At 38.3% G+C, this 27,250-nt stretch overlaps 1 protein-coding gene across 2 annotated transcripts; it reads right to left on the bottom strand.

Moving 5' to 3' along the window:
- Positions 1-1,912: 1,912 nt before the first annotated feature.
- Positions 1,913-26,067, bottom strand: SAAL1 (serum amyloid A like 1). Of its 2 annotated transcripts, none has more exons than XM_081063194.1 (12): positions 25,830-26,067; positions 24,560-24,673; positions 18,579-18,662; positions 15,199-15,278; positions 13,477-13,536; positions 13,229-13,344; positions 12,704-12,884; positions 10,630-10,712; positions 10,353-10,541; positions 4,533-4,726; positions 2,730-2,822; positions 1,913-2,066 (listed from the first exon to the last, which is right to left on the bottom strand). In XM_081063194.1, exons 1-12 carry the CDS (start codon positions 25,962-25,964, stop codon positions 1,974-1,976), a joined length of 1,422 nt encoding a protein of 473 aa, XP_080919320.1. In that variant the 5' UTR covers positions 25,965-26,067; the 3' UTR covers positions 1,913-1,973. The 2 variants fall into 2 exon arrangements, with proteins under 2 accessions (XP_080919320.1, XP_080919321.1); XM_081063195.1 differs by having other exon boundaries at positions 24,560-24,780; positions 25,830-26,004.
- Positions 26,068-27,250: the final 1,183 nt, after the last annotated feature.

Here is a 27,250-nt window from a genome sequence, read left to right as displayed (position 1 = left end):
CCTGAAAATAAGCCTAATGCATCTTTTGGAGCAAAAATTAATATAAGACCCGGTCTTATTTTTGGGGAAATACGGTATGCTTTTTTCCATCTATAACTTACCTGCTTTGAGTGGCATTCTTTCCGTCAGATACACAAGGTTCTTTGTGTTCTCCCTTTTAAAATGTGCTCTCAGGAAAAAAAAAAAAAGTGAAATTCATATGCGCTGACTAAATTAAATTGGAGTATTACTCTTATGGGGTTATTTGCACCTTACCCTTAAACTTTAAGAGATAACAAGAGTGGAATTTTTAACAATATTTGCTAGCAGGTAGGAGTGATTTCATTGGTGCCTTTGAAACCTTATGTTAAATATAATCATATTCAACCTCTGGATAAGGTCACCACTGAAGATATACAAATATACATAAAGTAAACCTACCAATTAGAGTTTAATCAGTAAGATTTAATTTTATTGTTTAATTCTTTTCAGCAGGGACACTTTCAACAATAAAACTACCTCTAAACTGGAAATTACATATATCTTACCAACAACTGTATCACTGTGTTTTATCAACAAAAGTCACTCAAGAAAAGAAAACAGTGTGAGAAAAGACCACAGCTTTAGTCCAACACATTCTGTAATAAACTGGGAAGAGGCTGTACCAGACGAGAGGTTTAAAAAACTGGTTTTGTTATTCACAACTGAGGTTTCCTTAAAAACTATTAAAAATTCCACTTCCAGTAACTGAAACAATGCTTCCTTAGGTGTACCTGGTTGATTCTCTGAATTTATTTCATTAGGAAGCACTATAAAGAATCATAAAAGTATGAGGGGGAAATCACGCGCAGAACAGTTTGTAAATAATCAGAAAGTATAAAACTTCCTCAACTTAATTTTAAAAATCTGAACTCACTCAAGCAAATAATTTTCTGAAACTGAACCTGGAATTCAAAACTGGAATTATGCTAAAAATAGAGAACTTGGGTAACATGCTTTCCTTACAATTTTAGCATTTCTATCTTTATATGTGCACTGAAAAAAACTGAACTGTAACAAAGTTAAATAACTGCTCTTGAATTACTAACAATCTGACATGGACTCAACACAATTAACAGTCACAAAATGGCTAAGACATGTTGGCACATTGTGACAAACACCATGATTGGCTCTCCACAAGCCACTCACATCTCCCTTCTCTCTTGCTTTTCCCTCCTGTAGACTGAGTGGAAAAAGTAGAGGCTAGAAAGAAAAAAAGTAGTACTCAATTTCAAACAGCTGCCGTTAAGGATGGCCATGTAACACGATTCTGGCCAGCGAGGGCTGTACTTTGTAAATAAAAAGATAATGACTTGCTCGGAGAAAGCCCCTTTGCCTCTCCTTTTTCCTCCCTGAATGTGGAAGACAGGACGAGAGGTGTTATAGTTCCCTTAACCACCAGACTATAAACATAAACACAAAGGTCTACATGGCAGACCATGTGGAAGTGAAAGGAACCAGGGACCCTGAGCCACCTTATCAGGTCTGGATTGCCCCCCCTCTGGACTTCTTACTGCATAAGATACATAAAACCTATCAGATTAACCTATAACAGTAGGGTTTTCCATTAGTGCGGCTGAATATTCTTGTAGTGGATACAAATATAAAATTCTCACATAAAAATTAAATTAAGAGATACGAAAAAAGTTTCACCAACCCTGCAAATATTCTAAGAAGAAACTCGACAATAAGGTTGTATTTTTGTTTTCTTTGAAGAATGCGAAAACCATATAACCAATACAAAAAAAGAAGGGGAGGGGTGTTTGATGGCTGTGAAACTGCAAATTCCAATGTCAAACAAAAGTGAGATATGGCTGGGGCACGAGTGTAATACCAGACAATTAAGGTCTTATATAGGCCTTATCTAATATTTCCTATATGTCAATTTCAACTGTTCAGTTAAAAAAATAAAATAAAAGTTTATTTCGTGGGCAGAGGAAATTACAATTCAGTTTTTAAGTCTGAACCTTTAAACTTGGGAAGCTTTCTTCCAGGTCACCAGCAAGGGTCTTATCAATTTCACGTAGGATTTTGAGAAAGTCTTCTACCTGTGAGTCAAACCAAAGAACCAAATAAACATAAACAGAGGAAAAGGTGGTTTAAGACATTGACTGTTGACTATAAAAATGCTCTACTGTGGTTTAAATAGTCCAATGGGAAAGAAACGTTGACAGATCCCCAGAGGACAATAAGAGTACTTCCTGGACAGAAGCTCTGAAACATGAAGGGAGTGACGAGCCTTTACCATTTTGTTTTCCTCTTAAACTAGTTTATCCTCCCGCTAATTCCCCTTCCCCTTTAGGGAGGTTTCATTACCATCTTCCTTGCTGACATGACCCTTCACTCCCACATTCCATACTTCATTTTCCTAAAGAAGTTTCTATTTTGAAATTGCCTCTAATGACAGCAAATGTATGTAATGTGAAGAAACCTATCTATTGACCACAGCTATAAAAAAATCTTATTTTTGATTAATAATATGCTATCTACTTCATAACAGGAAGTGCTACTATAAATTCGGTGTTGATTCCTCTCTTACAATTTGGATTGTACCTCAGGCTAGCCCCATGAATTATCCCGCAGTCATCTACCTGGCCAGCGCATTATGTGAATTATACGTACAATCTTTTTTGACAATGGCCTCAAAGATCAAGCACTTATTCTAAAATAATGCTCTGAAACTCAGCCAACTATGCATTCTTCACACTCACCACAGGGCGATAGAAAGGAAGAAGATTTTGAAATGCACCGGAACACTGCCGCTTGCTTAACTGGCCCTCCTTTAGTGCCTTAGCCACAGTGTCCTAAAACAAAACAAAAAAAAAAAACAAAACATCTAATGTCAAGAAAGGAATTTCTAAAGCTGTATCTGGTGAATAAATACAAATCAATATGTACAATTCCCTACTGATCCTATAGGCATTTCAAATGTCCCAAACTGAGCCTAGTATCATTCCTCCTAGTGTATCATTCCTCCAAACATGGGCTCCATCGCAGCCCTTACTTTAGTGAAGGGCACCACCACCCACTGACCTAGCTACACAAACCCAAACTTGGGATAAGGCCAAGATTTTCCCTCCTCCTCTGCAGCTAACCCCTTCCCCGGAGTGTTTAATTCTGCTCTTCTAAATCTGTCTCATTCCATCCCTCCTCTCCATTCATACTTCCATTGTTTAGGCTCTCCTTCCTTTTCAGGTTATTCTTGAAGATTACCAGCCACAAGAGCCTGCTGATTGATCTCCTGGCCCCCAGCTACAATTCTCTCTCATCTCTCTCTTGCTTTTGGAGTAAACTTTCTAAGTAGATCTTACCACTTGATGCTTAAAAAAAAATCTGTAGTAGCTTCTCAGTTCACTCAAGATTAAGTCCAAATTCCATTAAGTATGGCATATAAGAATTTTCATGTCACATCTCTGCTTTATTCTCAGCCCACCTTCCTCCTATATTCCTGTCACTTAAAATTCAAGAAACATCTATGTCCCTCCCTCCCCCAAAGAACAAAAGCAACAGCGAACAACGGAAAAAATTGTTTTGAAAAATTGCAATGAATATATAAGACGAAGTTTCCCTCAAGGAGTTCCATGCAAATAATCAAAATGGATAAATTTATGAAGCAGGACACACAAACAATATGCAAACATATGGAAAGATATTCAAGCTACCTAATAATAAAAATGCAAATCAAAATAAGGCACAATTTAATCACAATTTATATTATTTACTTGACATAAGATTATAATACCCAATAATAAAGATCAACTAAAATCAACATTTTCACATGTCAAAAGCATTTTGGCAATATGTAGCCATTATGCCTCAGCCATCTTCACGTTTATAATGTCAACCCTAGTAATCTAACTTTTGAAAACCTATGCTAAGGTAATAATCCCAAACATGGAAAAGGGAAGGACAATTCACCAAAAAAACCCAAAAAAACAACAAATCACTGCAATAACAGAAATCTGTTTTAAGGAATATTCTTTTTGAAAAAAATTCAATGAATATGAATAGACTCTTCACTTAGATTCATATACATATATTTCTAGAATATATGGCTACAAAGGGTGTGCTCAAAGGAAGAATATGCTAATAACCCTGAATATATTCGGGAAGAACAGTCCTTAAAACAAGCTTACAAGACATTTTAGAAACTTGACTTTTTGGCCAATTGGGTACTAAACTGGCTCTCAGTGAAAAGTCTTTCAGTGAATTGATCTCGAATGAGGAGAAGTGCTTATATAGTAATGTTAAGTGACAATAGCGGTCTGTAAAAATTATATATACAGGGTTATAAATACGTAAAAAACACATACATAAATATACTAAAACACATCTGCTGCTGGTTTAAGATTATGAACTTACAGTGATTAAGTTTTTTCTTTCTCTATTTTCTCAATTTTATGTAATAGTTATACTACTTTTATATTAAAAAAATAGTAAGAGCAATCAACTTGGGAGCATTAAGCAATCCATACTTCCTTTTGCTGAAAAAAACATTAATACTTCTTTCTCACCTTTGTTAATGCCTGAAAAATATTAGAAAGAAATTCACACGAAATATCCTTTAAGATTTTCAAATGGAAATCATCTTGGGTTAAGTCAGACTTTTTAGTGTCCTCTGTGTTAGACTCTGCTGAGTTCTCTGGTTTCTTCTGACAATGTTCCGTATTTTGTAAGACACGAATCAGGCTGTCAATTAGAGGAAGATCTACCGCACAAACAATCAAGAGGCATGGAATTAGCCAGCTAAATTTGGTTATTTATCCAAATTCATTCATTCATTCATTCATTCATTCATTCATTCATTCATACTGAATATCTACTAGACACGGTATTTTAGGTATTAATACTATATAGTGATAAACAAGATCATCAAGGCCTCAGCCTTTAACAGAGAGTAATTTTTATACTCTCAAATAAGCAAATGAATAAAAAGGATCACTTCAGATTTGGTAAGTTCTCTTAAGAAAATTAAAGGGGAATATACTAAGTCAGCTAGCAGCTGGTGAGGTTCTTTGAAGAGGTAGCATTGAGTCGAGAACTAAAGGATAAGAAGAATCAATGCAAAGAGCCCAGGAAAACATTTCAGGCAGAGGGAACCATAAGTGCAAAAGCCCCAAACAGGAAATGTCCTGGAAGGTCTGAAGAACAAAAAGGCCAGTGTGGCTTAAATCAAGTGAGCAAGAAGGGCACAAGATGAGTGTAGAAAGTTGGGCAAGAATCCTACCATGTAGGACCTTGGAGACCACACAAAAGAATTTGAATTTTAAACTTTAATGTAACTCTTAAACAAAACATTTACATTTTATTTTTCTAAGTTAAAAAAATAGTATAATTTCTTAAAAGACAGGATAATCGTTTTAATTTGCCTATAATAAAAATTGAACATAAACCTGAAGCTCAGACTCAGAATATGTTATAGCATGAACCTGCTAACACAGATCTCATTCTGAATCAGTGATTTTAACTCTATGATATCTGGTTTAATAATTACAAATCCAGGAAAAAAGTTTGCTATAGCACTGAATCAAGTATGCTGACTAAAAAAAATAAATAAATCTAACTTTATTTCCAAACTTAGGTCATTTACAGTACATGGCAATGTGACTTTTTTTTTTTTTAAATTACCAACCAGGAAAATCTTAACCTTTATTTCGCAATTCAACGTCACCTCTTCAGAGCACCCCCAGGCTGGGCTGCTTTATTATATTCCCCTTGGATTTATTTCCACTTTCTTACTTGTGTTACCACCAACTGTTGACTCTAACACCCCATGATTTCCCTGTAGGTCACTCCAATCTATATTGTATCAGCCTCTTCCTTCTCACCCCCAGCTACCACTCTGCAAAGCCCCGGCGTAGGGCAGGATGAGGGAGGGTGTTCATCAGTGGCTGCGAGTTGAAGGAGCATCTTGACACTTTTTCGTCCCATCATGAAAATCATACATCAAGTTTGGGGGTGGGGGTGGGGACGGATAAAGAACACCTAGTCCCATAACATCAAGGAAGATATGTTCCCAGTATTCCAAACAAAAACTCTATGATTTTCAACAGAAGTAGCATATATACTAGGAGGTTGGGAGAAGCACTGGGACTCGAAGTCAGCATTTCCCGCCTTTTCCTTTCAGAAATCATCACAAGAAACAAAGAGCTTGATCAACAAAAACCAAACTCCAGCTTGGATAAAAGTAGGAGACAGCTGAAACTTCAAATACAAAGTTCAGGTAATCCCCGTATAACATGGCACTTCTTTAAACGGTCGGAGAACTGGGGGAAGCCCTCGTACAACACAGCATCCTAGAACACGGTTTCACTCTAATATGGTTTGAGAATTAGAGAAATCCCCGAACAACACAGAGCAAAATAAGAGCTTTTATGAGCAAAAGATACCTCATTTGAAATTAGGGAAATCCCCGAATAACATGGAACATAATAAAAGCTTTTAAGAGCAAAAGATATCGCATTTGAAAATTTTCATTCGAGCATGGATATCGTATCAGATTTGACAGCAAAATTTTAAAATTTATTAGAATTTTAAATCCATTTTGTTCGTGGAGTATTAAGTTCAGAGGATGAAGATACCTTGTCAAAAAGAAAACGCCCTCGGTTAATGGCGCTTAGTAGTGATGACAAAGAAAACGTTATTTAATACATATTAATATGTTATACTTTTGGTGAAAATTGCTTTAATAAAGATACTTCTCTTAATTATAAAAATAAAATAGTATTTTTTAAAAAATTTTTGGAACCTTACCCCCTTTTTGGTACTAGTTCTTTGTTTCACATAACACGGATTTGCAAAACATGGCATTTTTTAGGAACCTAACACCCGTGTTATTGAGGGGTTACCTATAGGTAGAAATAGTGGCGAAAGCAGTGTAAACAAGCAGGGAGCATGGAAAGAAGTGGTGAGGATGCCCGAGGCTGCAGATCTCAGAAAAGGCCCGAAAAGTCCATTTCTCTAAGGTGAAGCATATACTCTAAGGTGCAAATCCAAAATTCCTTGTTTGCAACAGCAGGAACAGAGTGTATGAAGATGGCAGTTGGTGCTTTCCTGGGGTTCTACGCAGCAGATGAAGAGGGGGTAAATGAGTAATCCCATAGACAAGCCATGTTTACAGGAGGCACATGACAAGGCAAAAGGTGGGACTGCACTGTATGTAGTACCTCTCACCTGGGAAAAAGAGCAAGAAGCCTCATAGACCCAACTCCTATCACCCAAGAACACAGCGTTAGCCCCTCTCCTACATGAACTTCCTGCAAACAGCTAGACCAGGAAAAACTCAAACCATTCAATGATGAGTAAGCAAATAAACCAGCATAGGAGCAGCAGAAAGACACTAAAAGAAAGAAAAGAGCAGGAAAAACAAATGGCAGGTGAAGAAGACTCACCAAAAAATGTTGACATGAAGCTTATGAATATTAAGATAATATTTAGCCATGATTTTTAAAATAACATGTAACCAAGCATAAAGCAGAGATACAAGAGCTCAGACTAAGAAATGAAAGACAATAGGAGAGGAAACCTGAGCTGGTACAGCTCAAGGAAGACATTAAAAGAAATTAAGCCACCACAGAAATGAAGGCAAAACTGGCAGTAACAGAAAGGAGAATAGACACTTGAAAACACAGTAAGGGACATGGAGGTCAGGAAGAAACAAGGAAGGAAAATAAAGAGTTTTTTGTTTTTTTCTTTTTTAATGGAGAAAATAATAGTTACGGAAGGCAGGAAAGCAGATCCAACACAAACCAAGTTATAATCCTCAAAGAAACTAAAATTATGGAATAGAACAGACATCTGAAAATATAATTCAGGAACACCCCACCATCCTGAAGACCTAAATTTGTAGTTTGAAAGTACCAGAAAAACTGGCAAGGAAAAGTCAACACTGAGATACGCTTGTATATATTTTAAGTTATTAGCTTTTAAGAATTAAGAGAAATTGACGGAGCAGTTATAATCATGTTTGGGAGCAGTTATAATTATAAAGGTAACCACTAGAGCAAAAATACAAACAGCCCTACATATCAGAAGTACACACAAAAACAAAGCAAATAAATCATACACTGAATATTTAAATGTAAGTATACAAAATGGAAAATATAATAGCATTCAGATCAAACAAAACTGCCATATCAATAAATTTAAATGAGTTTAACCCATCTATTAAAAAAAAATCAACACACCTAAAACAAAGTATTTAGCAAGGTTGAAATGAAAACGACAACAAAGGGACCAGAGGCAAATGCAAACAAAAGAAAAGAGGGGTGCGACCTTTACATCTGAATCAAGCCAAAAAAAGCCTTAAAAAGACAAAGATGAGCAATTTATAACGAATATCTATATACCAAATAACATGACGCGAATACTCATTAAGCAAACCACAAATGATAAAAAGAGACATTACTAGTAAGAGACATTAATTTTCCTCTAATTCCACATTAAATCAAGTCAAAAGAAGTAACAAAGTTTACAGAAAACCTCAAATCAAGACTCAAACTGCCTGCTTAATACCTCCACTTGGACATCTAGCAGACATCTCAAACTTAATGTGCTTAAATTTAGTCTTTCCTGTGAGTAAATGGCAACTCTTCTGGACAAAAATACCAGATATATCTTGACTTTTCTCACCCTCCCATCCTGTCAGCAAATCCTGTTGGCACCATCTAAAAATGATCAGAATCTGACTATTTTTTCCCACCATCTCCAGTTACCACCTTAATCCAAGTTATACCATCTCTTGCCTCAAGTTCACAATAGCCCCCTAACTAGTCTCCCATTTGAACCCTTGCCCCCCTGCATTTTCTTATGGAAGCCGAGGAAGCCTATTAAAGTCAGCTCGTGGGGAGGCCGGATGGCTCAGTTGGTTAGAGCATGAGCTCTGAACAACAGGGTTGCCGGTTCGATTCCCACATGGGCCGGTGAGCTGTGCCCTCCACAACTAGACTGAAGACAAAGAGCTTCGGGAGGGGCGGCTGGATAGCTGAGTTGGTTAGAGCGTGAGCTCTCAACCACAAGGTTGCTGGTTCAATTCCCTCCATGGGATGGTGGGCTGCGCCCCCTGCAACTAAAGATTGAAAACGGCCACTGGACTTGGAGCTGAGCTGCGCCCTCCACAACTAGACTGAAGGACAACGACTTGGAGCTGATGAGCCCTGGAGAAACACACTGCTCCCCAATATTCCCCAATAAAAAAACTAAAGAACAAAAAAAGGTCAGCTCGTGTCTATCCACCCTCTGCTTAAAACCCTACACAGCAACCTATCTCTCTCAGAGTAAAAGGCAAAATCAGCCCACCCACACTCGAGCGCGTTACCTGTTTGGCCCCATGTACTATTTCTCTCTCCCATGTTAACTCCATCCCAGCCATACAAGCCCCACTGCTCTTTCTCAAACACAGAAGGCATACTTCTAGTTCAGGGCTTGTAAGCTTGCTGTTACGCTTGCTGTTACCTCTGTCTGAAATGCTTTTCTCCCCAAGTATTCACATGACTCACTCCATTGTTCCCTCAAGTCTGTACTCAGCGTCACCTTCTCAGTGAGATAATTTATCCAAAGATGCAGAAAAGACTCTTGAAAATATTCAACATTTATTTTTTACTAAAACCTCAGTAAAATAGGAATAGATTAATAGCTCCTTAAGTGGTAAAACAAAAAAAATTTAAGCCCAAAACAGTATCATGATTAATAGTGAAACTCTAGAAACATTCCCAATAAAGTCAGGATCAAGGTAAGTTATGTTTTCTACCATCATTAGCACTTAACACCAGAGGTACAAAGCAACCCACTGTGAGTACTAATACAAGAATAGAGCAATGGAACTGAATAAAATATGTAGGGATATTTAAAACACAGCAATCATGAAATTTCAAATCAATGTGGGTAAACTGGTTTATCCATTAAATAATGTTGAGCAAACTGGGTAGCATCTGGAAAAAAGTTGAAACCATACCGCACATGTAACACGAGAATTCTAGATGGATCATGGATTTAGTTGTAGTCATAAAAATCATTTTGTAAAAGACCACTTGTTTACATAGAAAAATATTCATTTTATATTTCTAAATGAAAATTAAAAAAACCTAAGCAGGACTTAAAACTGCATATGCATGTGAGTGTCTACCAACCATCTGTAGATGGTAGGAACCCAAGCACTATGTTTCCTTCCATAAAGTTTACAATTTTTTTTTTTTTTTGGTACTGAGAATGTAATATTTTTGTCATTGGGGAATAAAAGCACTAGAATAAAAAATGGGAGAAAAAAAACAAATGCACAATGAAAACCTGCTTTAAATGTGATAGAATTTAATTTAGTGAACTAAAATGATACTTGCCTTTTTCTATCTTTAGATACTCCTGCTCAGCCTGTGAAGCATAGATGGCAGACAACACTGAAAAAACAGAGGCTAGCACTGTTTTCTGTTCTTGAAGGATGATGGGTGGATCATCAGACTGGCAGAATTCATGGCAAACCAGGTCAAAAAGTAAATTCCAAGTGTCTTTTCCAGTATCAGGACATTGTACTTAATTAAGATGATAAAGAAAGGAGTAATTTAAAAACAGAAAACAATTAAATGAGTAACTATAGTGCTTCCCCATGTAATATCTTACCAATTGCTTGAATTCCATCATCCACTGTGGTAAGTAGCTGTAAGATATGCATGTAGACATCAAGCCCTTCCAGATTTTCAGAACTAAATACAAAAAGCAAAAGCACTGAGTTAACAACTTTACTGTCTATGGGACTGCAATCATTTATTTATTCAACAAATATTCATCACTCTGTTCTTGCCACTACCCTAGATGTTGAGGGTGAAACAGGGAACGGGACAAAGTCTGTGCTCACCAGAGCTTACATTCTAATGGGGAGATCAAATAAACGTTCTGTAATATAAACAATGCACATAGGACAAGAAGTAAAAATTCTTTTTCACCTTGTTCCCCAAAAGCAGCAATGCAGAAACCTGCTAGGCAATACTTCATCATTCTGTTTTACTTGAATAATTAGGACAAAAAATGACTGAGACTTTTATACAGCGAACGTATGGTCCATCCACAACACCAACCACTGACAACAAGAAAGCTCTTAAAACTTCCCAGGATTATCCTAGTTCCCTAAAACCATGTAAGCATAATTTTTGTGGTCAACAGGTGAGTTTCCTAGAAACTCACAAACTTAGTTCTTCAACCAAACAATTAAGTGAAAAGCAGTGAACAATTAAAAGACTGTTCAGAAAATATTTATTTAAGTATCTACTATTTTCAGTCACTATGGTAGGGGCTAGGAAAATAGACATATAAGACATTGCCCCTACCTTCATGAAGTTTAGCGTCTAAAGGAAAGCAGGTAATTAATGGGGTAATGAAGTGGTATGAATGTAACCCTAGAGGAAGTCCAAGGTACTAGAGGACCACACAGCAAACAGACTTACTTTAGTTTACAGAGTCAGGAAAGGTATCTTAAGAGAAATGATGTTTATGCAGAAACCTGAAGGGGCAAACAAATGTTTGACGTAGAGGAGACAGTGTGTGCAAAGGCTTGGATTAAGAGAGCTTAGTTCCATTGAAGAAATGAAGGAAATTTCATACAGTTGAAACAGGATAAGGAGTAAGGATGAAGATAATAGAATAATGGAATAAGGAATAAGGAAACAGAATAATGGAATAAGGATGGAGAAGTGCATGCTCTTATAGGCCATGTTTTTTTAAAAAAAAATCTGCGTCTCATCCTAAGGAAGGCAATTGAAGCATCTGAAGCATGAAAATGAGATACTCAATGAGTGCTTTGGAAAGACAGCTCTATAGTCTAGGCTTGAAAGGAACAAGCTGTGAGGTCGGGAATTTAGGTAAGAGAATGTTGCGGTTGTCCCGGTGAGAGACAGTGGCCTGGTGGTGGCATGGGATCCCAGAAAGTCAAGAAGGCTTGAAGACTGACGGCCATGGGAAATGAGTTGGATGGGAAAGAGTCAGTAATGGCTTCCACATTTCTTCCCCATTATCCAAATGGGATGATGATCATTTACTGAGAATACTGAAGCATGTTTAGGGGAAAGATAATGAGTTTAATCCTCACTTGGATAAAAGCTATAACATTAATAGGCTTTAACGTGGGTTATAAAGCACTAAGAATGCACAACTGACCGTTAAGTAGATCAATTCATAAATCAATTTTCTAGCCACTAGCAATAAACAGTTTTGATAATCTGTAAGACCTAGTCATCCCTCTTGGGAAGACATCAGAGTTCAAAAGTCAGTCACTTACCCAAGACTGGCATACATACACAAGGAGCAAGAAAACAAGTGATCTTGGACATTAACTGAATAAGTTGTTAAATGTCCAATGGAAAATAAAGCACAAGATCTTTGTGTAATTGAAATTACACAAAATTGTACCAGATTTTAAGACAGTAACTATGCTTTATAACAGCCTATAGCTAAGTAATATTAGAATTATTTAGTTAGAACTACTATAGCTAAGTAATATTAGAATAGGTACTTTGTAACCATTACAATTCTTGCACAGACCAAATATATACTGCCACCCCAAATATTAGTAGGAATCAAACCTGACAAAGATGGGCTGCATGCTATTCATCCTGTCCAAAGGAAACTAAGATGACTTCTGTCTAAGGATACTTGTAGCAACTGGATTTTCCCAGAACCCTCTGCAGAAGAGCTCACCTACCGTACTTGTTTGGCAGCTTCAAGTACACAGGGCACAATTCTAAACATTCGCTGCTCTTCAGACTCTTCCTGGGGTTGGTCCAGAGGCTGAGCAGCCCCATTTCTAATCCACTCCAACATTAGCTTCTCGTCCAAATCAAAGAGCTTGTCCACAACCTCCCCCACCTTCACCAGCAAGTCAACTGCAGCGAATAAAAAAGATGTTGAAATGAGAAGCAAAAATTTTAAAGCAGTAATTTGGATCAAAATTCCTAAATCCATTCCAAGAAAGCCAAATCTTGCCAAAGCATTACTTATCCTAGAAGCAGTATGTTTACCTCCTTTGTTTAACTGTGCTTGTCTTCCTTCATTTTTAAATGGGGGAGCTATCGGTATCCTGGGAGTTTAAGAAGAAATTTTATACCTTAAATTGAAATATTTTCACACCTTACACTTAACCTTTAAGTGACCTCCAAAAATATTTACCTGGTTTCCTAACAATTAAACATTATCAAAAATTTGTTTTCTAGGTTACATGGTGACTTACCATTTGTTGAACTTGACATGATGAAGCAAATGCTATCACAAATAGCTGGATGTTCCCGGATTCTTTCAACCCAGACACTGGCCACTTGTGTCTGGGAAAGGCAAGTAAGCAATAACCTACATGATAAATGTGAGCTTAATATCTGTCTTTCAAAGTCAGTAAAGGAAATTCGGGAATGAAGAGTTAACTATTTTTCCAGACTCCCTTATGGGTGAGTATACAGAATCTATAAAAAGAGGAAAACATACCTGCTTGTTTCCAGCAGCGTAGGAGGGTCTGAATCATACAAACAGTGCAGTAATACCTGGCTACAAAAACAAAACAGTCAAACCGACATGCCTCACTTCTCTCATTTCAAGTATCAAAGTAGAGTTTTTACTTAATTTTTAAAATATTTTAATTGTGAGATAGAGCACATATACAAAAGCCTGTAAGATGCAAATCTACACTTAGTAACTACCAACACTAATCTCTCCAAGAAACAGAACGGTGCTCCATCTCTGTAGCCCGTGTTCCCCATCCAAATCACAATTCTCTTTCCCACCTAGAAATGACTACTATCCAGACTTTTCCAGCAATCATTTCTTTACTCTAAAGTGTCATTATTTAATATAGATTTGGTTTTGAACTTTATATGAAAGAATTACATTGTATGTATTCCTTTGAGTTTTAGTTCTTCTGCTCCATACCATGTCTTTAAGATCTACCCATGTTGTCCCTGTACCTACTGTTCTTTGATTCACTGCTACAGAACATTCCATTATGTGGCTACAACACAATTTATTTTTCCAGCCTATTATTGATGGAAACTTGAGTTGATTCCAATTTTGAGCTACTTCAAGCAATGCACTCTGCTCCGATGATACTTTCTGTATGAGCTTCCTGACGTATGCATACATGGTTTCTCTTACTACGTGCCTACAAGTGGCATCGCTGGGTCACAGCATATGCGTATCTTCCAACTCGACTAGATTAATGCCCAACTGTTCCAAAGTGGTATATCCCATTAGCAATGTAAATTGTTCCATAGTTTCAGATAAGCATTTAACTGAATTTATAAAACTTGTTAACATTACTCATTCTCAGGTTTTTATCGAGACCTCTAGAGACCAAGCATAATCCTGAGTCATTTACTCCAAGAATTACTGTAAATTACTGAGGAATAAAAACCTTTAAATAGGATGTTAAAGTCCCTCCACACTAGAGGAGGCAATCACCTCTATTTTAAAGAGCCAGGTGCTTGAATCCTGTGGTAACCCCTACAGGCCTACCTGACAATTACCACCCAGAACAGTTTTCTTAAACTATTGTGGGCACAAATCACTTCAAGATTCTGATTAACAGCCATGAACCTTTTGGCTAGAATATGAATACTCACAAAATTTAGCATATAATTCCAGGGTGTTCTCAAACCTCTGAAAGTAACCACCAGGGGTTTCCACCATTAAAAATCCCTCTGCCCAAAACTTTCCATCAAGAAGGATGAAAGTCTTTGAATCACAGAGGCAACCTTGTATCTTCTAATCTGCTGGCAAGTAATCCTGCCCACCCACACACACCCATGTAAGTCAGAGTTCTCAGGGCGACTCTGGTCAACAGTCTAGTTTTTCCACACTGAGCCCTTGCATTGCCTGAGCCTAAATTGTTTTGGACTCTGGTCACGTGCCCCCATACTTCTCATCCTGTCTGGCTTACCACCTGCTGCCCATTCTATTCCCTTCACGACTGATAAAGAAAACAGGCCTACATCCTGAATCACGTCCGTAAATAGTGTGGAAGACCTCAGCTACCATCAACATACAATGAAGCTCCTGGAGAGTGCTCATCAGGAGAAAGGAAGTGCTACGTTTCATAATATTTTCCTATCTCTACTGTGTACTAGGATCTCCTTAGGAATATAAAATATGAACCTGTACTTTTTTTATGAACCTGTATTTTTAAAGATGTAATTATTATGTAGTAAAACTTACCCAAGATTTTTATTACTGCTGATGGACACACATATCTCCTGGAAACAGGACATATTACCTAAAATTCCCACACAGATTTCCTGCCAAATCAAATTTCACAGGTTACAATGGCTCTGAAGTAAAAGACACATACAAGAATAAACACTTGAAAAAAACTTGATTGAGCCTTAGAACAGACCAGGAAGCAGCACATATTATAGAAGTATATTGCCTACACCCTAATCTTGAGACATTCACCGTATTTGGGAAGGGATGAAAGACATGAGAAAAAGAAAGACCAAAGGCAGGCAGGAATTATGGAAGAAGAAATCTTATGGATGAACTGAGTCTTAAATGGTTGGTAGGATTTAGACATGCAAACAAGAAAGACATTCAAACAAGGGGAAAGTATCAGGAAAGACAGAAAGGAAATCATGTACATGGCTAATACAGTGGACAATAAATAAAGCACCCTGGTTGTTGCCCAAAGTGAGAGAATACATAAGATCAATCCAGCAGTCAAGAAGGATCAGGACTAAGGATCCTCAATGACATGCTGAAGATTTTAATTTAGGTTATGGGGAGCCATGAAGGTCCTCAAGGAGGAGGACAATATACGGCAACAATATTTTAAGAAAATTACTCTGGCAACAAAATGAGTATTGCATGATAGTGAAAAAACTTTAAATGAAGTTAATGACCTCAGTAATAACAGCTAATGTTTATTCAGCAGTACTCTAAGCACTCTCCCTGTATCGTTTCATACAACAATTTATGAGGTAGGTACTATTATTATCCCCGTTTCTCAGAGGACGATACTAAAGCACAGAGAAGTTAAAGCAACTTGCCCAAGATCTCCAACTAAGAACTAGCAGGGCTCCAGAGCCTGAGCCTGTGACCACTTTACCATATTGTGAGAAGATGGGGGTGGTACTGACAGGCATGGAAAGGAATGAAGCTGAGAAAGACTCAAGGTGAAAGCAAAACAATCTGATGGAGGCAAAGGGAGAAAGCAGTTCAATACGACTCTAGGTTTCAAATCGCTTCATTTCTCTAGTCAGAGATATTGGTCCTCCTGACAGGAAAATTGGGAAAGAAAGTATAGGAAAGGACACAATGCATTCAGTTAGGATAGTGTTTCCAATGTTGCTGGAACATAAAAGTTAGTCATGGAGCATGTTAAAAACCCAGATTTCCAAGTCCCATTTCAGAAGCACTGAATCAGAATCAGCAGGGCAGGACCTGGGAAACTATTGATTACCAAGCACACCATGTGATTTTTATGATCAAATAAATATGATAATCACTTGTAAGTTAATATATGTAGAATTTTGGATTGGAAAATGAAGCATGCAAGTAGAGAATGCCTGAAAAAAGGTGGAGATGAGACACCAGAAACCAGAAGGGAGGTCACAGCACAGGCACAGATTTGCAACTTAAAGATGTGCAGAGTGGATGAGCTCACTAAGGAAATGAGTATAAAGAGGACGAGGGATCTGGTCTACACCGTAGAAGGAGTCCACACTCAGCATGTAGGAAGAAAACAGAGCCAATAAAAGTGACAGAGATGTGAGTGAAGAGGCGAGAGACCAGGAGAGAGAGGTGGCACCAAAGCTACAAAAGTGAAGAGTGTCAATAAAATGTGGGTGATCAACTGTTGGGAAAATATTAAAAGAGAGTAGGGGCAGGAAGGAAACATACATTTCCCCTATAACCTAAAGAGGGAATTGAATTTCCAATCAAAGACCAAGTTTCTCAGTCTTGGCTGCTCAATGAACTGAGGGGAACTTGAAAAGCTGTCTGGAGCCTCACACTGGAGATTGCATTTTAACCAATCTGGGTACGTATGGCCTGACTCAGGATTTTTAAAAGCTTGCTACAGCGAAGCTTTTCAAAATGTGGGCCCTGGGCCAGAGGACTAGCGTCACCCAGGAAGGTGTTCAAAATCCTCGATCCTACCCCAAACCTGCTGGATCAGAAATTCTGGGAGTGAGCCCAGTACCCAGTTTGAGTCCGTGTCCTAAGTGATTCTTGGGGCCCAGGCTGAGAATCATTGCTACAGACAGGCTGTGGCTCACAGACACATATAATATGACTAATTCCTGAAAGGTGACATTCCTGACATAAGCTTGTTTTCTTTAAGTACTAATCCTGAATCAATGTATTTAAGTTAAAAAAAAATTTCAGGAGAAAATCATATAACTGTTAAATCTTTATATTAATATAATGATCCAAGAAAAAGTGGTTCATCAGGCTCCAATTCAGGTGAAGCACAGTACTAAATAAATTTTAATTCAACATCAATTTGTAAAAATATGCTATAGAGTTCTCTACTTCATAATTTCAAAGAAAGAGAGACAATACAATACACTGATTTTACTGAATGACAGGCTAGGCTCAAATCTTTTCCTTCCTAGTTGTATGACCTTTCCTTCCTTCCTAGTTGTATGACCTTTCTTTCCTTCCTAGTTGTATGACCTTTCCTTCCTTCCTAGTTGTATGACTTTTCCTTCCTTCCTAGTTGTATGACCTTGGACGAATCTCTTAACCTGAGACTTACGTAGTTCTTTTATTTGTAAAATGGAGATAAATGCTAATAGAATAGTAAAACCAAATACTCAGTTATAAGTTATTCGTAATTATAATTACTTCCTAGATATTTCTTAATCACCCACAATATGCATAGCACACAGCAACCCAAATGGCACTATAGCACAATACATTGCACAGGACATAAAGACTAAATGAGGATCACAGATCATTGGGGAGCTTACTATCAGCAATGGCCACTGAGAGCTTACCGATTTGGGAAGGCTTGGCAGAAACGCACCACCATGGAAAACAGACATGAGACAGAGGGGATGGAAGGCATACAAAGGGAGACACAGCGATGACGACGATCACAATAACACATAGGGCATGTCTACTCCTGAGACAAGGAGTAGACAGGCCTTGCTAAATTAGGACTGTCTGGAAGGTAAATCTTACGCAGGAAAGATGAATTACATTCAGATTACAGAAAATCTTGAGCAATCGACTGAGTTGAATGAAGGTTTTTAAGCAATGGAGGATTTTATGAATTAAAAAAGAGCAATAAACAGAAATGTGAGGTCCGGGCACTGCTCCCGGTCCTGCCACATATTAGCGGCATAACTTTGGTTATGCTTACCAGTTTCCATAGCTGTTAAATGAAAGTACTGATCTCCCTGCTCCAGTCCAAATCTAAAATTCTAGGGTTCTAATACTTTTAAATAGCATATTACGTAGTACCTGGTAATATTCAATAAACATTTGCAGACTGATTTCTAGACAGTAAGAAAATGAAAGTGAAAAAAATGAAAGACTATCCAGCATTAACTGCCATTATTGTTCCAAAGAGGCAATAGAAATGTCATACTTACTCTTAATCGAGGACATTTGGATTTGGCTAATACTCCCATAAATATGTCAGGAGCATTAAATTCTTGGAGAAATAAAGCCACATCCTGAAAATAAAAATGATTATTAACTTGGGTATCGAACATTCCTTTTTAAACCCCATAGCTTAGGAAACTATAAAAAAATTATTCCATATATACTTCCTTTCAGGCAAAAGGGAAAAAGTTAGGAATTTTGTCAACAAACAAAAGTAACATCAGAAAATCTTTTTGGTATCTGGTCCCAAGGCAATGGAACAATTTCATAAACAAATCTAAACTAACTGTGATATTCTAAAGGGTTGTCCCTCTTCTTTCTGCCTTGAATGTATTTATCTTAATAATCTTTGTACCCACCAGGAATTCTCATTAACTCATTCAAACACATTTGCTGATTGCTAGGTATCGTCTTAGAATCTGGGGATAAGGAAAAAGTAAAACTCCTATTTCCTGTCTTCTGAGAGCTTAAAACACTGTAGGGGAAACAGGTGAAAACTCCTATTGGATCATGCTCAAAATCAAAACTTGTGCTTTTAAAATCCTCACTAGAAAAAATGTCTGGTCACCGTGTAACTGCTACAGCTTCATACCTCCTTCCTCGGGAGTTTGCCCAGTCCACGCCTGAGAGGACACTCTACACAGGTGAAGGGACCGGAAGTGAACATGTAACCTAATCTTGTTATAAATGTGGGCTCCAAAACTTAATCAGTTAGCTGTGGAGATTTACATTGTAAAATACTTAAAAATTAAGTTTCTGATTGTGTATTGCCTCAGATTTGTACCAAACTTGAGATGTGTATTTATGACAGCTTAACTTAAAATATAGGCTAGATGTCTTATGTGAAAATGTACTTCAAAGGGCCCTGAAGGCACCTCAGAGCAGCCGAAACCTGGGTAACCTCTATTATTGCTGACTGGGAAAGACATCTATACTTATTAAGAGATGATGGTCAGAGAAAACAGCGTTTTCAAAGATACACTCCAAACTGAAAGTCACGACAGCAGATGCTCTCCACTCTAAATGATCATGTTATTTGTCATGTCGGGAACTCTCTAGGAAAGTCTGTAGCATGCAAGGACTTATTTATTTAATGACAGTTAATAATTCCTGGAGTAGCACAGGATGGCATAACAATATCAACACCGACAATAATAATGCCAATTAACATTTATTGAACAAGTATTAAATGCCAGGCATAGTGAAGTAGTTTGCATACTATCTCATTTAATTCTCAAAACAACCCTATGAAGTAGTGATTATTAGCCCATCACACTAATAAACTGAGGTTTCAAAAGGTTAAGAAACCTGCCCAAGATTAATCAGTAGGAGAACAGAGCCAGGATCTGAGGCCAGATGAGTATGACTCAAGGCCATGCCATTAACCAGCACACCATGTATTCATACATTCATTCATTCATTCATTCTTCACCAAATATTTACTGAAAAAACCAAGTAAAAAGCATTGTTTTAGGCTCTAGGGACACATCAGAGAACACGTTAGTAAGGTCTCAGTGCCATGGAGTTTTCATTCTAGAAGGATGAGCAAACAATAAACACATAAACAATTAAACTACATAATTTCTAAATGCTACAAAGAATATCAACAAGATGGTGCATGCTAGAAGCTAAGAAATGGCGGGGACTACTTTAGATACATCAGAGAAGGTATCTCTGATTTAAGAAATGGAACTTAGATTTATCAGAGGATACAGAGACTCAAAACAATCGCTGAACAACAAGTAAGTGTTATGCAACACTGAACACGTTCTGCCTGGACCATCTGGGGAAGGATCACAGAGGAGGTGACATTTAAGCAGGGCCATAAAAAGTGAGAAAGATTTTGCCAGCTGGAGGCCATTCCAGGCAGAGCATGGCACGGACACATGAAAATATGCAGGAAGTTCTGAAAGTCTCTGTTCAAACTCTGAGTGGTAGAGGATAAGACTGAAACGTAGTCTCACTGGAGAAACTTTATGCCAGTGATGAGTGGACAGCTCAGTTCTCTACAGATGCTTCAAGAGTTGCCATAAGAGGGTGAGGAGGAGGTGAAGAACATGACTCTCCCCTCCACCAGCAATCTCATTTAAACAGCAGCTCTGTGTCACCTTTTCTTTGAAGGTTTCACACTAAGGTTTCACTTGAAAAGTGGGTTCTCTTTAAAAAATTATTTTAAACCATAGCTTCTCAATAATTATAGAACAAGTAGAAAGAAGACTTGAATAAGTCTCAACAACTTAATCTAATTGACATTTATAGAACACACCACCCGGTAACTGGAGAATACACATTCTTTTTAAGTGCACACAGAATGTTTACCGAGATAAACCATATTCTGGGCCATAAAACACATCTCAATACAGTTAAAAGGCTTCAGTATTCATTACTGCCATAACTAAAAGATATGTGATAAATTCCCAAATATTTAAAAACTAAGTAACGTACCGCTAAATAACACATTAACCAAAGAAACATTAAGGAAAATCAGAAAGTATTCTGAACTAAATGAAATGAAACACAACATATCAGAAATCGTGGAGTACTGCTAAGGAAATATTGAGAGGAAAATGTATAGTGTAATATGCTGTATTTAAAAAAAAAAGGCCTCAACTCAACAACCTCAGCTTCCACCTTAAATTAGAAAAAGAAGAGCAAATTAAGCCAGAGTAAGCAGATGAAATAATAAAGATCAAAATGAAAACCAATGAAACAAAAAAACAGTAAAGCAATAGAGAAAATTCAACAAAACCAAAAGCTGATTCTTTGTGAAGATCAATAAAATTGTTAAAACTTCTAGCCAGACTGATCAGGGAAAAAAGACAGAAGATACAAATTACCAATATTAGGAATAAGAGAGCCATCACTACAAATTCTACATATATTAAAGGACAATAACACAATACTATGAACACCTTTATTACAATAAATTTGACAACTTAGATGAAACAGATAAATTCCCTGAAGAACACAAACTATCAAAGTAACCTAAACAGCCCTATATCTATCTATTAAAGGAAATGAATTTATAGCCTTTCCCACAATACACTAAAAACCACTAAATGGTGAATTTTATGGTAGTGAGTTCTATCTCAATAAAACTGTTATTTTTTTAAAAAAATAAATAAATACACAAAACTGAAAACAAACAAAAGATCTTCCCACAAAGAGAACCCCAAGCTCAGAAGGCTTCACTGGTGAATTCAACCATATATTTAAGGTAATATCAATTCTACACAAACGCTTTCTGAAAAGGGAAGAGGAAAACTTCTCAATCTGTGAGGCAGCATTACTTTGGTACGCAAATCAGATGACGAGGCAACTTGAAAATCAATCAACACAGTTCACCATATTCACAAATTAAAAACGAAACTACATGATCATCTCCATATACTCAGCAAAAGCGTGGCAAAATCCCCCGCCTACTCCAGATACATTCTAGGCAAACCAGGAACAGAGGGGAACTTTCTCAGCCTGCAACCATGTCATACTTAATGATGGAAGACTCACTGCTCTCTGCCCCTATAATCAAAAACAAGACAAGAATGTCCCCTCTCATCACTTCTAGTCAACATCATACTTGCCAGAGCAAACGTACAAGAAAAAGAAATAAAATGAATTTAGACTGGAAAAGAAGTAAACTTTTTAATTCATAAATAAGAATTATTTATTTAGAAAAATCTAATGGCATCTACAAAAAAAGGTACTACCTTCAGTGAATTTTAGCACTGCTGCAGGATATGATATACAAAATCAACTGTATTTCTACATACTAGACATGAACAGATACTGAAATTTTTTTAAATGCCATTTATAATAGCATCCAAAAATATGAAATACTCAGAATTAATCTGACAAAAGATGTGAAAGACATATACACTAAAAACTACAAAACTTTGCTGAAAGCAATTAGAGAAAACCTAGGTAAATAGATAAAATTTATTCATGGCTCAAAAGACTCATTATCATTCACGTACCAATTCTTCCCCCAAACCATCTATGAATTCAATTCTATCTCAGTCAAAATCCTAGCAGGCTTTTTGTAGAAACTGACAAGTTGATTCTAAAATTAATGTAGAAATACAAAGGACCAAGGACAACCAAAACAACTTTGAGAAAGAACAAAGTTGGATTAACACTACCTCATTTCAAGATTTATTATAAAGCCAGTCATCAACAATAGTGTGGTACTGGCGTAAAAATAGACAAGTAGATCAATGAACAGAATAGCAAAAATAGACTCACATGTATAGATAACTAATTTTTGACAAAAATGCAAGGTAATCCAGTGAAGGATAGTCTTAACAAATGAGCTAGAACCACTGGATATCCACATGCAAAAAAGGTGAACATTAATCCACAGCTTGCATCCCCTCAAAAATTAACTCAAAATGGATCGTAAACCTGTAAGTAAAACCTAAAATTACAGAACTTTTAGGGAAAAAAAATAAGAAAACAATACAATTTAAAAACTGGACAAAAGCTTCAAACAGGCACTGTATCAACAAAGGCAAGCAATAACGTTCAACATTATTAATAAGCAATAATGTTCAACATTATTAATAATTAGGGAAATTCAAAATACCATCATGAGAATCACCACACACTTATTAGACTGACTGAAATGAAGACAACTGATCACACCAAGTGTTGGTGAGAATGCGGACAAACTAGAACTGGAACCATATCCCATACACTGCTTGTGGTCATGTAAAAAGCACTTTGGAAAACAATTCGACCGTTTCTTAAAAAGTTAAACATACACCTACCATATGACCCTGCATACTACTATAGGTATTCACCCAAGAGAAAGGAAAACATATGTCCATACATACTTATACACTAAAGTTCGCAGCAGCTTTATGTGTAATAAACTGGAAACAACTCAATTTCCATCGGCAGGTGAAGAGATGAATGCATCATGTTATACATATATAACGGAATACCATCTAGCAATAAAAAAATAATAACTACTTATATACACAATAACATGGATGAATCTTAAAATAACGATGCTGAGTAAGAGAGCCAGACCCCTCCAAAAAAAGAATCGGATCCAATTTCTTTAACTCTCAAAAATGCAAACTACTCTGAAGTGACAGAAAGCCGACCAGTGGTTACCTAAGGAGAGTAGAGGAAAGGAGAAGCATAAGAAACTTTGGGGGTGATAGACATGTTCTCTGTCTTGATTGTGGTGATGGTTCCATGCACATACACACACATCAAAATTTTTCAAACTGTACACATTAAAAAATGGCTGAAGACAATCAATAGCCATTAACAATTTTTAAGACAGAAGAATACAATTAAATCTGTGTTTTAGGAAAAAGATAACCTGGGTGGCAATCTGGAACACAGAAGGGAAGGGAAAGAGAATAAAACAAGGATTTTAATCAGTTATCTATTTCCAAAGTCCAAGTAATAAAATGAGACATTACGTAGGTTAATCTCTTTCACCTCTTTTCTTACCTGTAAATTAACAGTACTACTTATATCACAAGGTTATTGTGAAGAGCAAATGGAATAACATATATGAAACTGCTTTCGAGCTATGGAGTACAATACCAATGTTAAAATATTATCATTGCAATTATTTACACGTAATTCTTTCTTGTCCCTTCCTTCTACTTTATTTGTGGTACATCAGTGGTCTCCTAACTCCTATCCTGCTCTCAAATACAAGGCCAACGTTCTCTTTAGGTAAATAAGTATCAGAACTTCCCTGAGCTATAAGCATTCTAGCATTCATGAGAGCTATGTATTTAGCCTAAATCTAATCACGGTTGAGATCATCTACCCTCAAAGACAAGTGTAGCATTTATAGCTCCTGCGCCCTCATTCTCTGTATCACATATGAGTGATTACAGACAACTATCCTTCCCCAGAGACCTAAGATCTGACCCTTTAAAAAAAATTCCATTCATCACCTCCTTACCCAGCAGCCTTTTCAGTTTCATTTGCAACCCCATACCTCATCCATTGACATATCCCATACTCTGCAAATTTCATTCTCCATTTCTTCATCAAGCTCCACCTGCTGCTCCTCATCATCTGTGCTGGATTTGGCGTTTTCAGGGCTGACAATCTTCAGATACACAAAGGAAGAAACGTGTTGAATAAAAGTTGTCCACAGTACTCTTCAAGTAGTATTATCCGTAAGATTTAATCCTTTGCTTTCAAGCAGTTTAGGATCTACTGGGGGAAAGGACATGCAAGCATAATCACGACAGAAAATGCTAAGTGATTCAACTGAATTGTGGACAAAGAGTTGTGAGAGCTCAAATTATGGACCAACGACCTATGCCTGGAAGAAGTTGGGGAAAACTTCTCTTAGGTGATATGTAAGCTAAACCTCTGAGGAAGAGGGGTTTGTCACACGAAGAAGGGGACAAGAGCATATAGAGGAAAGTACAGAAGTTCAGAGTGAAGAAACAGCCCAGCATGTGTGGGGAATGGTGAGCAATTTAGTGTCATGGGCAAATGAGGCTGGAAAGTTTGCAAAGAGCCCTGGATTCCAAGCTAAGAACTACGCATGTTTCTCCTGAGGGCAAAGGGAACTAGGAGGACTAGAACTAGAACTTTTTATTATTATCATCATCATCATTTTTAGGAAGATTATTCTGGCAGCTGTGCAGAAGATGGGCTGGAGAGGACAGAGATCGGAAGTCGGGAAATCAGTTAGGGAAACGCTGGGACAGAAAGTCCACATTGACTGAGAGCCTCCCATAAGCCAGACGCCGTGGTAAGCATTCTATGGCCATTACCTTACTTAACACACTATCCCTGTATGCACGTAGATATTATCATCCCACCGTACAGAAATTGAGAGAGAAACCGAGGCTCGGGGAGATTAGGTGCCTCGCCCCAAGTCACGCTGCCAGTAGGTGACCAAGCCGCGCTTTTGACCCCAGCGCCGTGTCACTCCAAAACCATCCTTTATTCTACAACAACAAAAACCCGCGAAATACATCAACCAGGACCGAGGCTTCGGGGACGACAGTGGGAATGGGGAGCAAAACCCTGAGCAATGTATTTATTTACATGGTCACATGCTTGCTGGACAAGTTCCAAAGTACAACACGGTAGCCGCCAGCACCCAGCACCCCTGCCGCCACACCACCCTCTGCGTCAAGGGGCACCGCGGAGGAGGAGTCGCGGAGACGGCGGCTCCCGCGGAGCAGGGGCTGCCGGAGGGTCCGGGGGAAAGGGAAGGAGCCCACGCGCAGCGCGGGTGTCCGCACCTGGATCAGCCCGCTGAGGACGCCGAAGAGCCAATGCTTGCTGTAGACCGTGCTCCCTATGCAGTCCCCTCCGGCCACCTCCTCCTCGTCGTCGTCCTCACTCCGACTCGGCGGCGGCGACGGGTTGCGATCCATCACTTACAGCCACCAACGCGCAGGAGCCGCGCCGGAAGCCGCCGAGAAAGGCGAGAGGACAGAGGGCCGGGTGCGCCCGGGGCGGCTCCCGCCACAGCGCCCCCTGCTGCCCGGAGCCCTGCCGGTCTGAGTGCCGGCCCGATACACCCGTCCGGCTTGGGAGCCCAGGTGACTTGGTGTCCCCACTCGACTGTGCCCAGGATCCAGGCACGGTCATACTCATAATTGTGATTTGTCACCGTCCCTGGACCGGATATTCCATCTACCCACATGCTCCGTGCCGGGCTACAGGACGTGTTCATTTTGCCATATGACCTCTGCTGCTGCACCTGTCCGTCGCCACAGTAGGCCATAGGAGCACAGGTAGAGGCCATTCCTATTCCAGGATGGTGATTAATAACTGAATTACACTTGGAAGCGACTGAGAACCACATAAATATGTCCCACTACATGAAAACCAATTGTAGTCCCAGCTCAACTGCTCCTTAGATCCCTAACATGCCTGTGACGACCCCAGTGCCACTCAACACGGGAAATGTGATGGTGGGATGTTGGAATGAACAGAGTCAGAGAAATTAACTTCTTGAATATTTTTTACTTTTGTCTATTTTACAAAGATATTTGACCATGTGCACACTTTTTTTAAAGAGTCCCTCCCAGGGCCTTGGAATGGTCACACGTAAGTGAGGAGCCCTTGGAGCTTAAGCTCCGGTATCTTCACAGCAAATCTGACTCTGCCTACATGCATGTCTGATAAGACATTACCAAAGTCACGTGGGATGCAGGATGATTCTTTCTTTTCAGCACTGTCCCATAAATTGTAAGATGTATGTATCTCTGACACACCCACTATACGCCCCCCCATCATTGTGCCCACCAAAAATGTGCCCAGTTTAAAAGCTGGGGTGGGGCTGGGGCTGGGTGCAATGCTGTCCTTATTGAGAACTAAGGTCTAGATCTCTCTGTGTCTACGAGACTGACAAGTTTGGGGAGAAACTACGTTCACGCCATTCTCTGAGGACACGGCTACTTACTTCTTTCTGCAGTTCCCTTGACGCAATGATGTATTCTCCTCCAAATCGCTGCTTGCTTTTTCCTTAACCCTTTATTACCTCTGCCCCTCATTTAGATTTACCCGCATGGACTTGTGTGGATCAACTGCGGTGGTACGTGGATACCTTCATTGAAGGAATGCCTAGATGGACTGATGCATGTAAAAGTGTTTCACAAGCTCTAAACTTCAATGCAAAAGTGAGTGATAGCAAATGATTAAGAATGGTGGCTTT

The sequence above is a fragment of the Rhinolophus hipposideros genome (assembly GCF_964194185.1).
Source record: "Rhinolophus hipposideros genome assembly, chromosome: 10".
In the NCBI taxonomy this organism is placed as follows: Eukaryota; Metazoa; Chordata; class Mammalia; order Chiroptera; family Rhinolophidae; genus Rhinolophus; species Rhinolophus hipposideros.
Note: the sequence above shows the minus strand (reverse complement) of the source record. Positions and strands in the feature narration are given on the sequence as shown.

Coding starts and splice junctions, on each gene's coding strand:
- SAAL1 (XM_081063194.1), bottom strand. CDS start 25,964: ATGGATCGCAACCCGTCGCCGCCGCCGAGTCGGAGTGAGGACGACGAC. Junction 15,279..18,578: donor CCAAATGTCCTCGATTAAGA/GTAAGTATGACA, acceptor TTGATTTGGCAG/GAAATCTGTGTGGGAATTTT. Junction 2,823..4,532: donor TTTTTCAGGCATTAACAAAG/GTGAGAAAGAAG, acceptor GTTTTGTTTTAG/GACACTGTGGCTAAGGCACT.